We start from the raw sequence: 14466 nt of genomic DNA, 5'->3' as shown, positions 1-14466 counted from the left end.
GAGAGGGTTGCTAGGAAGTTGGTAAAAAAAAAACTTGAACTGGTAGATTTTTTTTTCACTTAATTGACTCTGTTAAGTGAGGTCAGTTCAATGCTTCTGTGAGTTTTGTTGTTATTGAGTCTTGTCTGACTCTTCATGACCCCATTTGGGTTTTTCTTGGCAAAGATATTGTAGTGGTTGGCCATTTCCTTCTCCAGCTCATTTTACAGATGTAGACACTGAGGCAGATAAGGTGAAGTGAGTTGCCCAGGGTCACAGGGCTAGTGTCTGAGTTCAGATTTGAACTCAGGAAGATGAGTCTTTCTGATTTCAGGTCTGGAACTCTATCTACTATACCACCTAGGTTTCCCAAAAGGGTGCTTTTCTAAAAATGAATTATAGAAGAGTGAATTCTCAAAGCAAAAAATCTTGAATAAACATGTATGGCAGTTGCTTAGGTAATAGCATGTCTTCTTAAATAGGACTATTCCTAGCATCTCCTTTTAGTGCCTAAAAAGCCCATGTCCCTAAAGAGACCTATTTATTAATATGAGCCTTTAAGAAGTCTGATATTAATAAAAAATTATGAAGCTTAGCATTTATTAATACAAAGCATATATGAAGAAAGGTACAAATAATCTTGCCTCAAAGGAGCTGATTCAGTTTTACAAAAGGCCCCATTTGGATTAATTTGTTTGATTACTGATTCTGTGACTTCATCCTTGAACAAATTCAATTCAGTTGTTTCAGTGATGTCTGACTCTTCCTGACCCCATTTGGGATTTTCTTGGCAAAGATATTGAAGTGGTTTTGCCATTTCCTTCTCCAAGTAGTTTTAACCTTCGTTTTCTCAGTAAAATGGAGATGGACTAGATTTTCTCTAAAGTTCCTTTGAACCCTCAGTTCTATGCTATGATCCTATGACTTTTTTTGCTTCATTGAGTTTTCTATACTCAGTCACTGTGAGTTGAATGGATAAATACTAATTCTGAAGTTCTATAACTTCATCCAGTTTACTTTGCAACAAAGCTAGTTTCAATAGTGTGCTATCTTCTTTATCTATTGCCTGGCTAGTCTAAACCATAAGATGAATTTGGAATGCCATCCTTTGGAAGATTCTTGTCAGAATTTTATTTTGTGTTATGGGGTCTGCCTGTAGACAGTTCACTTCTAATGGTCAGTAGTTGCATATAAAATAGCATGCATTTTGTCCCTACTTGAAAACGCCCCCGGACCATTTCATCTTCATATTTAGGTGAGAAAGTCCAGGTGTAGAAGTTTCTTGCTGTTCTGCATTTTTAGGCAACTAATGTCAATTATTTGACCAGCCAGACTTAGAAAATACCAAATCAATGAAGTTATTGGCATAGGGAAAATCTTGAAAGTTAATTGGAGCTACCCAGACTCCCATTCAGTCTTTCTATCATGACTTGCTTTCTAGTTTTTTTCTTTAAGAAATGAATAAAAGTTAGTAAAAAAAAAATTTATTTTGTTCCACTTAGAACATTAAAATAACTCAGAAGCCACACACATTTCCTCCCTCTTCCCTGTTGGTATGTTTGTTTCCTGGATTATATTTCAGTCTTATTACATGGTCTTTAATTAGAAAACATTAGTTGTGGGACTTCCCTCTGTGGCTCCAGATAATAATTGTAAATGACAAAGGAGTGTGCTACATTTGTCACCTCTGTTAACAGCTGCTCTCATTCACACAAGATAATTCAGGAATCTGCCTTAAAGTATAATAATCTTGAGGTATAATAATAAAATATAATAAATAATTTAAGTATCTAATAAAGTATAGTGAATGATTATAAATAATAAATAATGAAGTATAATCATCTTAAAGTATAAGTAATATTGTAAATAATAAATAATATAATATATAAATAATAAAGTACAATAATCTTAAGGTATAGCAATAATAAAGTACAATAAATAATGTAAATTTATAATATAGTAAATGATATAAATAATCAATAATAAGTGTAATATATGGCTATTCAGATTGCCTGTGGAATGAGTTATTTGGCAAGAAGGGAGGTCATTCACAAAGATCTGGCTGCTAGAAACTGTGTCATTGATGATACACTTCAGGTAAAGATCACTGATAATGCCTTATCCAGAGACTTATTCCCCACGGATTATCACTGTCTAGGGGACAATGAAAATAGACCAGTTCGATCCATGGCTCTTGAAAGTCTGGTTAATAATGAGTTCTCCAGTGCTAGTGATGTGTGGGCATTTGGAGTAACATTATGGGAACTAATGACTCTGGGCCAGACCCTATATGTGGATATTGACTCCTTTGAGATGGCTGCTTATCTAAAAGATGGCTACCGAATAGCTCAACCAATCACCTGCCCTGATGAATTGTTTGCTGTGATGGCCTGTTGCTGGGCTCTAGACCCTGAGGAAAGACCCAAATTCCAGCAGCTTGTGCAGTGTCTCACTGATGTAGCTCTTGGAGCCTATGTTTGAATCTTCTGGCACAAATTCCACAATGGAGTACCAGTGATTCACATTGGACTCAGTTAGAAACACTACATATATAAGCAACGCCAATGGAAGAAGATATTTCTTCTAAAACATTGTGCCTTAGGATGCTTTAGTAGCCTGAAGGTTTTTTAAACAGACATCTTGATAATGTTGAATATTCTCTAGATATCACTTTTTGCTAAGTTGAACTGAGAGAATTTTTCCAAAAATTTTTTTATAAAAATAGAAGCACAATGGACTTGAGGTGTAGGATGGATGGATGAGCACTCTTTAGAAAAGAAGAAAAGCCACCCAAAACCCATGCTTTCAAAAACGTTTAAGCTCAGATGTTTGGAATAGCTATTTTCATATTAATTGTTTTTATTTTGACCTCATCAAAATAATAGTAAATGATTCAACATGATTTTTAAATTGTATTTCCATCAATTTTGGCAATGCTTCTTCAAAATGAAATATTTCTCTTCAGAAAGAAAGGAGTAATTTAAAAGTAATGTTTCTTGTTTACCATACTTGTACTTGGAAAAGTAAAATTGAAGATAGGTAAACAGAAAAGCTTGAATTGAATTTATTTTAAATATTTTAATGCCTTCAGATAGGCACAGGAGGAGCCCTTGCATATAAAATTTTCGTTCTGAATTTCTGTGTGGCATATCTTTCTATTGAAAGGTATCTTTTCTTTTTTTTTTATTTTAGTTTTTTTTTTCAGAGGCAGGAACTAAAGTAATTATTGCTTGAAATGGGCTTAAATCAGCTTTGTAGATGGCCATGTGCCTGGGACCAGTAATTATTTCTGTCAGGCCAGTAATAAACAATGTTGATTTTATTTATTTTACTATCTGGATACTACAGATAGTAAGGTCCTTAAAAGTATAATCACATCTCTACATCTGGTAAACTCTCCTATGGCACCTGGTATAGTGCTGTGCACAGAGTTGGTGCTCAGATATTTGTGGGCCACATTGTAGGCTGGTAAATTTGTGTTCATCTTCAAGGCTGGGTTAAGTATATAATTTTGTTTCTCAGAACACTTGAAAAATCAAAGAATTTGTTTTATAGTCTAGTATTATTGAAACTCTAAAAAAATAATAAGTATAATAATCTTAAAGTATAAATAATAAAAATGACAAATAATACATAAATAAAGTATAATAATCTTTGGGTATAATAAATAACATAAATATATAATAATAAAGTATAATGAAAGATATTATAAATAATATAAAAGCAATGAAGTATAACAACCTTAAAGTATAATAAGTAATATAATCAATAATATAAAAATAATGTAAATAAATAATAAAGTATGATAATCTTAAAATCTATGACAGGTTGACTTTTGAATAACATGAAGTAAAATTACTTCCCCCAAAAAACCTTATATGCTACATAAGCATCTAAAATCATGAGACTAAACTTGGAAAGTTATTTGTATGCCATGAGGATTCTTTGTTTCACTGAAAGACTTTATGCCTGGTATCTTAGGGGGCCTAATCAGGGTACTTACAACACAACTCGTTTTAAAAAATAAAAATTCTGATTTCTACACATCTGGTTCAGAAAACATGGCTATTGTGTAAAGTGAGACCCACCCCTAATTGGAAATACTGTCAAAATTCTCAGGGACTCCTGGGCTGTCTTACTAACTGTCATAACTATCTATTTTAAGAACCAGCTCCTGGCTGATCATGGACATAATCCATTGATGAAAAAGGTTTTTGATGTTTACCTGTGTTTTCTTCAAAAACACCAATCAGAGACAGCTTTGAAAAATGTCTTCACTGCCTTAAGGTCGTTAATTTACAAGGTGAGTCATTTAATGGAGATAATGTGTTACTTACACATCCCATTTCCTGCACCTGAGATTCAAGGGCCATTTATTGGGCATTAATTTTCACGACATTGACTCCCCTTCTCCCCACAGTTTCCCTCTACGTTTTACGAAGGGAGGGCAGACATGTGTGCTGCCTTGTGCTATGAGATCCTTAAATACTGTAATTCCAAGCTGAGTTCCATTCGCACTGATGCCTCCCAGCTGCTGTATTTCCTAATGAGAAATAATTTTGACTATACAGGAAAAAAGTCCTTTGTGAGGACACATCTGCAAGTAAGTGTAATGTATTGTTTTCATTTCTTAAAGTTTAGCTGGATAATTTGAGTGTCCTATTTATTGATCTGTCTTCTCTTTCAAATGATAATATTCTGGCTCTAAAGATGCATTATTGTAAAGGCAAAGTGCCATTTTGGCTAAATTCGGTGTGTTATTTTCCCAAATTTTACAATAATTAGCATGAAATTATTATTGAGATTTAAATATTGAGACAGTGTAGTGAGACTGAAACACTTAGCTCAAGTCCTTGGAATTCCATTTAATATTTAAAAAAAGAGATCTCAGAGTCTTAGATAGAGGAAAGGAGATAGGTATTTACTAAGTTCCTTCTTGTACCAGCACTTCACAAATAGTATCTCATTTGACCGTCACAACCGCTCTGGAAAGTAGATGCTGGTGTTGTCCTTATTTTACAGTTGAGGAAACTGAGGCAGAGAGAGGTGAAGTGACTTGCCCAGGGTCATACAGCTAGTAAACGTCTAAGGTCGGATTTGATCTCAGCTATTCCTGACTCCAGATGCAGCATTTAGTCCGCTGTGCCACCTGTGTGCCTAGGAGCTACTTGTTTCTAACCCCTTGTTTTATAGATTCAAGACTGAGGCTGGGGGGCAGCGAGGTGGTGCAGTGAAGAGAGCACCAGCCCTGGGGTCAGGAGGACCCGAGTTCAAATCTGGTCTCAGACCGTAACACAAAAACTAGCCATGTGACCTTGGGCAAGTCACTTAACCCCAATTGCCCTACCTTCCCCCCCTCCAAAAAAGCAAAAAAAAAAAAAAAGACTGAGGCTGAGTAAGAATAAGTAATTTTCTCAAGGTCATATAGGTAGAGTCAGGATTGGAATTCAGGTAGTCTGTTTCTAAACAAGGACACCATATTATGATGCCACCTTCCATGCAAAGCTTCTCTAGTACGCAATTGATTTTGAAGGAAGAGAAGCCTCAAATTATCATCCTTTTCCTCTTTGTCCCCCAGTTTTATTTTTCTGGCTTTTGGCCATCCGAAACTGCCATCTTTTTTGGATTCGTTAATTCTAAATGTATTTTTGCTGATTGCTCAAGATGCTACATTTCCTTTCTCCTTTCCACATATAAACGAGGGAAATCCTTTCAACTTATCTGTTTCCGTTCAATTCTTAGTTTTCACCTGTGTTTATTGAACTTTTGCAGTGCATGGTACTATGTTCTGAGGGAGAGTTTTTGTTTGTCCTTCATTCTCGAAGAGAGTCATGACATCAGGGAGATGACACCATGACATGCAAATTAATTGGATTATGGATTATTAATGCAAATTAAGCAAGGGGGTTGTGCAAAGTTGCCAGCCTCACTTTCTCCTCCAAAGTCATCTGGGGCCAGTGGCAAGATAATGAAGGAACGAGCAAACGAACTGCACTGCACAATTGGAACTGTCCAGTTGGGTCTCCAGTAGGGCAGCTTATACTACTTATTTGTCCTTGATTCTCTTGGAGGACCATGACATAAGGAAGGGGATGCCATGACTTATAAGTGAATTGGATTGAAGTGAGGGAGGGCTGTGCAAAGTCACCAGCCTCACTTGTTCCTTCAGAGCCATCTAGATCCAGTGGCCAGATATAAATCAAGACAACTAGAGATGGCCTGTGGGATGCAGTGGGAGACACTGCCTCAAGGAACTTGAAAGAAAAGTCCCCTCATTGAGAGTGGAGTATCTCTTCCTCCTCCCCTTACCCCAATTCACTCCCTTCCCTCCAGCCACCAAGCTTTGGAAGGCAATAAGTAAATATACAAATACCATTTAGTGGAGCTACCATTGATGAAGTAAGAACACTAACCATGGAGTCAGAAGATCAAGTCATAATTCAGTCACTTTCTGACCATGAGTAAATAATTTAATAGGTGGTATTTGCAAGACTTTAGGGTTTGCCCTAATTTGCTTTGACCCTCACGACACCTCTGTCAGGTAGAGTACCAGTGATAACATCCTTCTTTCACAGATGAGGAAGCTGAGTTCAGAGATTTTCAGCGGCATGGTCCGTGTTTAAGAGATGTAAGTCAAATCCAGGTTTCTCCTGACTCCCAAGTTCAGCATTCTTTCCACGTTATCATGATCCTGAAGCTCAGGGTTCTCATTTGTAGAGTTTGCCTCGATTTCCTCAACTCTAAAATGGGGGTCATAATAGCACCTAACTCACGGCTTTGTTGCTAGGATCAAAAGAGACATTTATAACGTGCTTAGTGAAGTTCGTGGCACATAGTAGGTACTTACAAATATGTGTTCCATTTCCCTTCCCGACTGTAAAATAGGATCCATAATAACATACCTACTTTATCACCTTGTTCCATGCTTTACACTTGTATCACTAGCACCTGGAACATGTCTGGAGCATGGTAGGCATTTAACAAAAACTTATTGATTTGATTGATTCACTGTGTTAGGAGGAAAGCCCTTTGTAAACCTTAAGGCATTAGGAACATGTGAATTCGTACATAAACTTTATTAAATTGCTTACCTTCTCCATGAGGGGGTTGGGGAGAGAGGGTGGGAGAAGAGTTGGAACTTAAAGTTGTAAAAAATAAAAGTTAATTATTTTTACATGTAATTGGGAAAAAAATTAAAAGTCACTCAAAAGAAGGAAAAATGTGAATTGTTGTATGAGTTATTACCAGTCAAGGCATATAATTCCTGTCATTAGATATTCTGCTAATGGAAATTTCCATATACAAGTCCTCAAATGAATATGAAGTTACCTTCCAGAAAAAATCTAAAGGAATAAAAATGTCTTGTGAACATTTTTTTAGTTACATCAGAGAACCACTGCTTAAAACATTTACTGTTATCCCTGTAAACATCCTAACTGAACATACAGCCTCACGGAGTAGATATTTGAATTTGGACTGATTTGATCTATTGGTATTTCTTCAAGGTTATCATTTCTGTAAGCCAACTGATAGCAGATGTGGTTGGAATTGGAGGAACCAGGTTCCAGCAGTCCCTTTCCATCATCAATAACTGTGCCAATAGTGACAGACTTATTAAGGTAGGTAGTTGCATTTCTCCTCTCCCTTCCTTTGTAGAGGGGGCAGTAGAAACTCTCAGTTTCTGACCAGTACTCAAAGACATATTTGTACCAGGAAACGAATCCATGAAAGCTTACCTGTGTCCATCTTCTCTCATTTTAGCACACTAGCTTCTCATCTGATGTAAAGGATTTGACCAAACGGATTCGCACAGTCTTAATGGCCACAGCTCAAATGAAGGAGCATGAAAATGACCCTGAGATGCTAGTGGACCTCCAGTACAGTTTGGCCAAATCCTATGCAAGCACTCCAGAACTCAGAAAGACATGGCTGGACAGCATGGCAAGAATCCATGTCAAGAATGGAGATCTCTCTGAGGTAGCCTTAAAAACCTTTGGTTTTGTGATTTAGATAACAAGATAAGGTTGACTAATACTGATGAATTTTTAAACATTAAAATTATTGCCTTCTCCCAGTCTTATTTCTTTTAGATTCTGGGTTTTAGGAGCCAGGGCAATCAGCTGGGCTCAAAGACTTTTCCTGATTCTTCTTCTTTTTTTTAAATTTATTTTTTTAAACTTTTTTTTTTTTAAGCAATTGGGGTTAAGTAACTTGCTCAAGGTTACATGGCCAATTATTTCTGGGTGTGGTGCTAAGTATCTGCGCCTGGATTTGATCCCCAGGTTATATCGACACTGGAGCCGGTACTCTTACTCGCTGAGCCACCTGGCCACCCCCTCCTGATTCTTCTTAGATGAGGACTCACTGTAGGAAGTTATTCTTTATGAATTGGGTGTTGGGAAGAAATGCTGTGGGAATATTTCTTCTTATCTCTTCAGCAAAATTATTTTTACAAGCTACAATAATAGGGAAATCATGTTTACTTTGATGTCTGTTATGATAACTTAAAGTAGTTTGATTATTGCTGGCAGGGTTACTTTTAAAATCTACCAGCGATATTTTTTTCCAAATAAAATTCAATATATAGTTGAGCCACCAATCCAAGTGTTAAAAGCTTATTATATTTTACTGACCTTCAGACTCTATGTCAACTCTGCTGTGATTATATTTCAAGTGAAAGGAAATCATGTGGTCTGGGGTTTGAGGATATGATAAATGGTTATTTCAAAAGAATAAACCTCCTGGATGCCAAAGGAGCTAAATGTTATTGCATTGTATTCTCTGCTATCAGGACTAACTTGTTATAACCTGAACTAGATGGATCATAGGTTTATAGATTTTAGAGGTAGAAGAGACCTGTGAAATCATTGAGTCCAATCCTTTCCTTTTACAGATGAGGAAACTGAGGCAGACAGAGAGGTTAAGTGACTTACCTAGGATCACACAGCTAGTATGTGTCTGAGGCACAATTTGAATGCAGGTCTTCATGACTTTCAGGCCAATTCTTTTTCTGCTACTCTGTGCAGAGATTTGCAGCATTGAATAATTTTAATTTATTAAAACCAGTGATTTTCTGAATCCTCTTCAACCAGTCAATAAATATTATTAAGCACCTACTATGTGCCAGGCACTGTGCCAAATACTTGGGATGACAAAAGAGTCAAAAGATAGATATATTAATTTCACTTATCTGTAGCGCCAGTGCAATATTCACAGCACCAGTGGCGACTGTAAATATGCTGGCATAGTTCTCAATCACAAAATATAACAGACTCTCCATGTATAAGACAGAAGCAAAACAATTCAAATACCAGAAAACCAAATCCCAAAACTAGAAAGCCAAATCCATCATAGTAGCAAAGAAGTTAATAGACCATAACACCACAGAGAGCCACAACATTCTTTAGACTTCCCATAAACCAACACGCATGAGCCTAGCTGGCTCCCTGGGTGCGTCCTCTCCTCCCTCCAGCTCTAACTGCTCTGACTCCCAGCTTCTTGTGGGCTCTGCTCCTTCCTTTAGCAAAGTCCTCCCACCACAGGCTCCATGTGATTACATTCAATCTATTATGGGGCAGGGAAGATCTTCAAATTACCATTACCATTACATTGTCTCACAGAGTTGTTGTGAGGATGAAAGGAGATAATATTAAGGATCAAATGAGATAATATTTGTAAAAAGCACTTGACACAATGTCTGGAAAATAGTAGGTGCTGTCTGAGTGCTTATTATCTGCCTCAGGGTCTAGCACAGTGCCGGCACAAGTCACGAAGTAACTAAACGTTTATTAAGTACATACTACTCTGCTAAACTCTGGGGGTCAAATGCAAACAAAAAGAAAGACAATCTCAGTTCTTGATGAGCTTAGAGCCTGATGGGAGGACAGGACAGCACATCAAAAGGGAGCAGGAAGGGGGGACAGAGTGCCACATTGTGACAGAATCCAAAGAGTGGGCCATGGATGGTCTGGTCCTTTCTTCAGATCCCCGTAGATGCTGGGAAGGTCCCGCCAATGGGAGAAAAGGACTTTAGTGGTGCCGTAAACTGTCAATAAATTCTTGTTGGTTAACTGAATGGAGACCAAAGACCAAAAATTCCTATGAGATGGACTGTCGTCCATGCTGTGATACCCAGAGGTTTACATTTTCCTGAGAATTTTCCTGTCCTCGTAGTCCTGTCCATTAGTGCAGGATGTCAGTGGGGGGAGGGGGAAACCTCTTCTTTGCCATCCCCAAAGCCTCCATCATAGCGTTTGCTTAGCTCAGGTGTGAGGGTGCCTGAACAAGTATTTCAAGTCTTCTTTGGTTCTGTGTGAGTAAAAAACAAGGAGAAAAATAACAATAGCTGATATTTAAATGGTGCCTTTAAAAGGCTGCAGTGCACTTTCCATACATTCTCTCACTGAAGTCTCATGACAACCCTGTGAGGTAGATGTCGTCACCCTCATTTCACAGATGAGGAAACTAAGCCTTAGAAAAGTTAGTTCACTTAACTGAGATCACAGAGCTAATAATTAGAGCTGGGATTTGATTTCAGGTTTCTCCTGACTCCTAAGCCAGCTGTTTCCACCATTTGATGCTGCTACAAAAAGCAGCCAAGCTGCCCACCCTTGGGGTGGGCAGATTATCATGCAGCTTCTGCCCCTTCATGGCAACATGATGGTAACAGCAGCCCACAGCCAAGTGTTCATTGGACAGGACTTTATATGAGATCATTCCTAGCAGTGTGTTATAGCAAAAAGAATCACTGAAAACCTGGATTTTGATCAAGAGTCTTAACATTTAATAACTCTAGGACCATGAGTAAGTTAATTAATCTCTCTGGACCTTAGTTTTCTCCTCCATAAAACAGAAATAATGAGCTATGAAGTACCTACCTCACAGAATGTTTGTGATGAAGTAATTTAGAAGCAACAAAATAGGTTAAAATAAGAATTATTATTCTTATTATAAATAATAGTCATATTACATGCCATCTCAGAATTTCTTGTCACTGGCAATGATCTGATAACTAGATTTTTCAGCCTTTTTTCTTTCTAGTCATAAATCACTTAGTTAGATTCTTAATAATTAGTACTTTTTATGTGTTTGGTCTCCTGCCAGAATGACTTCTCTTTTATGATTAAGTCAACTGGTTGGATTTTGTAGTTAAATTTTTCCTATCCAAGACAACTTAAAATGGAAGACCAGAAATATATGTGTGTGCCTCAGTTTTAAGTTAAATGTATTTGAGAGTATGTGTGCATGTGTATGTATACATGGTGAATATATGTATTTGGTAAGTATGTATCAAGTATAAAGATATGCATTTATACATATATAATGATAAAGTGTATATTTATCTAATATAAAGATATGTGTATATACATATATTTAACTTAAAACTGAGAGACTGGATAGAGAGAGAGTCTCTTTTTAGAATCTGCAAAAAGCTAATTCCCATTTCTTAAGCAGTGCTCACACCCACCACACACATACAAACTCACACTTACAGATATACACATACACACAAAATTGGGAAAGAAGGTACTAGTACCTCAGTTCTAAAACTGTTCACCACCATGGAGCATGGTGCCACAGCTCACTGCAGGATATTTTAAAATTTTGACATAACTACTTAAAAAGTGAAACTCTTGTTAGATATTTCTTTTGGTCTCAGGATGCTGAGGAAAAATTACTGAGATGCTAAGAGCAATGCAAAGCAAGGAAGGTGGGGACTTTGATACTAGAAGCTGGATGGATCAGTGAAGATTTTCATATATAAAGTGGCATTTGAACTGAGTCTTGGAGGATGTTAGGGTTCTGAGAGGCATAGATGAAGATAAAGTGAATTCCAGTCATGTGGAACAGTTACCACAAAGGCATGGATAAGGCCAGAATTGGAATGTTGAGTATGAGAGGCAGTAAAAAGACCAGTTTGGCTAAACTATAGAGTGCAGGAATAGACGTAAATATAGTAAAACTGGAAAGGTAAGTTGGAACCAGGTTGTGAAGTTTATTTGTTTTTTTTTTTAATTTAATATTTTTCTCCCAATTGCTTATAAAAACAATTTTTAACATTTAAAAAAATATTTTGGGTTTCAAATTCTCTCCCCTCCTCTCTCCTTCCCCCTCATTGAGAAGGCAGGCAATTTGATATGGGTTATATGTGTGCAGTCATACAAAACATATTTCCATGTTAGTCACGTTGTGAAAGAAAACATAGACAAAAATATCCAAGAAAAATAAATATGCTTCAATCTGCATTCAGACTGTATCAGTTCTTTCTCTGGAAATGGATAGCATTTTTCATTGTAAGTCCTTCAGAATGGTGTTGGATCATTGTATTGCTGAGAATAGCTAAGTCATTCACAGTTGACCATCGTATAATACTGCTGCTACTGTATACAATGTTCTCCTGGTTCTGCTCATTTCACTTTGCATCAGTTCATGTAAGTCTTTCCAGATTTTTTGTGAAGAGTTTTGAATGCCAAACCAGAGGAATTTATATATGATCCTTGTGATAAGGAACCATTGGAATGTATGTAACTGAAATTCATAATGGCAAACTATTTGAAAAGCCAATTCAAAATAATATAAGCTCCAAAATGTTTATAAATTATATGAAAGATTAAAAATAAAGAGTGACAGGGTCAGACCTGTACTTTAGAAAAATCACTCTTTTTTTGCAGAGGATAGATTAGAGTGGGGCACAACTTTAGACAGAGAGATTAATTAGGAGGTTACTTGAGTAGTTCATATAGGTGAGAGGTGATGAGGGCCTGAACTCAAGTGGTAGCCAAGTGAGTGGAGAGGAGACATATGCAAAAGATGCTAAGGGAGTTAGAAATGACAAGGTTTTGCAATTCATATATAGGATGAAGAAGAATGCAGTCAAGGATTACTCCATGGTTATAAAGCTGGGTGACAGGAAGGATGGCATTGTCCCCACCCACAGTAGAGGAGTTCAGATGAGGCATAGATTTGAGGCAGGGATGGGGAACCTGTGGCGTTTGGATTCAGTTAAAGGGCCCCACTTGAAGACCTAGAGGGCCACATATGGACTGGAGCCCGGGGGTGGGGGGGCGGAGATAATGATGTTTGTATTTTATCTTTCCAGTTAAAATAATCCCTATAATCAGAATTGAGACTTAATGGGTAATAGCCCTCATGAGTATATTTTGGCCCTCAGTTTATTTACAGATATTAAATTGAAGCAGGTTATGTATGACCAATCGTTTACTAAATATATGGGGTCATTACATTAGTGTAAACAATGGTACAACTCCTCAAAGAAACACACACATACTGTTTTTGAATTTTGAAGCCCTCTGTGGCTATGGAACAAGCATCTGTTCTTTTGATTCCCTTTTTCCATCCATAAACTTTAATTTCAAACAGCCATTTGTGGAATTTTCAGTTCCATGGCTACACAATATTTTTCTTTTTGATCCTTCCTCAACCACTAAAAGGTCAACCTAATTAGCTTTTTTTTTAGTTACCTTAGTAACTAAAAGTGATTACAGTTACTTTACCAGGTTGTTATAGCACATGATGGAATATACGTAAAGGGCCTGGTAACTGTAAAGTGTTACCCAGATATAAAATGTTACTAATGACACGTCTAATGTACGATGTTTTATTTTACAGGCAGCTATGTGCTATGTCCACGTAACAGCCTTGGTGGCTGAATATCTTACGAGGAAAGGTAAGAAGTGATTGCCAGCGTTTTATGAAGCTGACTTTGTCTGGATTTATGAGGTGTCTTTAGTGGACTGCTGTGCTGGAAACATTTTCTTCTTCTGGTATATATAGACAACTTAGGAGGCTGTTAACTGTGAAGCTGTGCGAAGACTATTCTGGGACCTTCAGAAGCAAACTTTTTGAAACAAAAGAGGAAACAAAGGTTTTTAAAAGAAAAATAGACCCAAAAATCCGACTCTTTAATGATAGTACCAGCAGAAAGAGGTAGATTGTCAGACACGCTTGTTTGACATAGTAGTCTCAGACTGAGGACCAATATGGGAAGACTTTTTTCCTTCCTAAGCCTTATGCTGCAGTTTTTGCTGAAGGTTTCTAACAACAGCTGTGATGCTTGTTGCTAAGCATTCCCTCCCAATAAGTGAAACTAGGGCCAGAAGGACTTGATCTTTCTCAAAGTAATCTACTCTCATAGGAACAACTCCTTTCCCTTTTGAAGGCTTGGATCATAATTCAAGGTGTTCAGGAGCAAAATGTCATGGTGAGCTCCAAGCACTCTAGTGAACTCAGGTTCATTTCTGAGAACCTGGGAAATTTTCTGGATATATAGCCTTCATCCCAATTGAAAATAAATGTGGGACTTTGTGATAAAAGGAAGAGACTGAAAGGGTAGGGGTCAGGGTGGAAATTTTTTTATATGACTATAGATAGCTTTAACTTCTTTATCTGAAAACTGTCTGTTCATGCATATCCTTTGACCATTTATCAATTGGGGAATGACTTGTTTTCTTATAAATCTGACCCCAT

The 14466-nt window shown here is 37.2% G+C and overlaps 1 protein-coding gene across 17 annotated transcripts in view; it reads left to right on the top strand.

Annotated features, from left to right (window-relative positions):
* The window catches only part of DOCK9 (dedicator of cytokinesis 9), a 356429-nt gene that overhangs the window by 303541 nt on the left and 38422 nt on the right, over positions 1-14466 (top strand). For all 17 annotated transcript variants that reach the window (XM_069064161.1, XM_069064166.1, XM_069064167.1 and 14 more), the window contains 5 exons: positions 4145-4282; positions 4400-4582; positions 7485-7598; positions 7741-7956; positions 13609-13666. In XM_069064161.1, coding sequence (XP_068920262.1) covers positions 4145-4282; positions 4400-4582; positions 7485-7598; positions 7741-7956; positions 13609-13666 — 709 coding nt within the window. The remainder of the gene's footprint in view (positions 1-4144; positions 4283-4399; positions 4583-7484; positions 7599-7740; positions 7957-13608; positions 13667-14466) is intronic.

Source organism: Petaurus breviceps, unplaced genomic scaffold, assembly GCF_028583685.1.
Source record: "Petaurus breviceps papuanus isolate PSGF00001 unplaced genomic scaffold, PetGlider_PUasm1.0 90625, whole genome shotgun sequence".
Taxonomy (NCBI): domain Eukaryota; kingdom Metazoa; phylum Chordata; class Mammalia; order Diprotodontia; family Petauridae; genus Petaurus; species Petaurus breviceps.
This window is presented reverse-complemented; position numbering and strand designations above follow the sequence as displayed.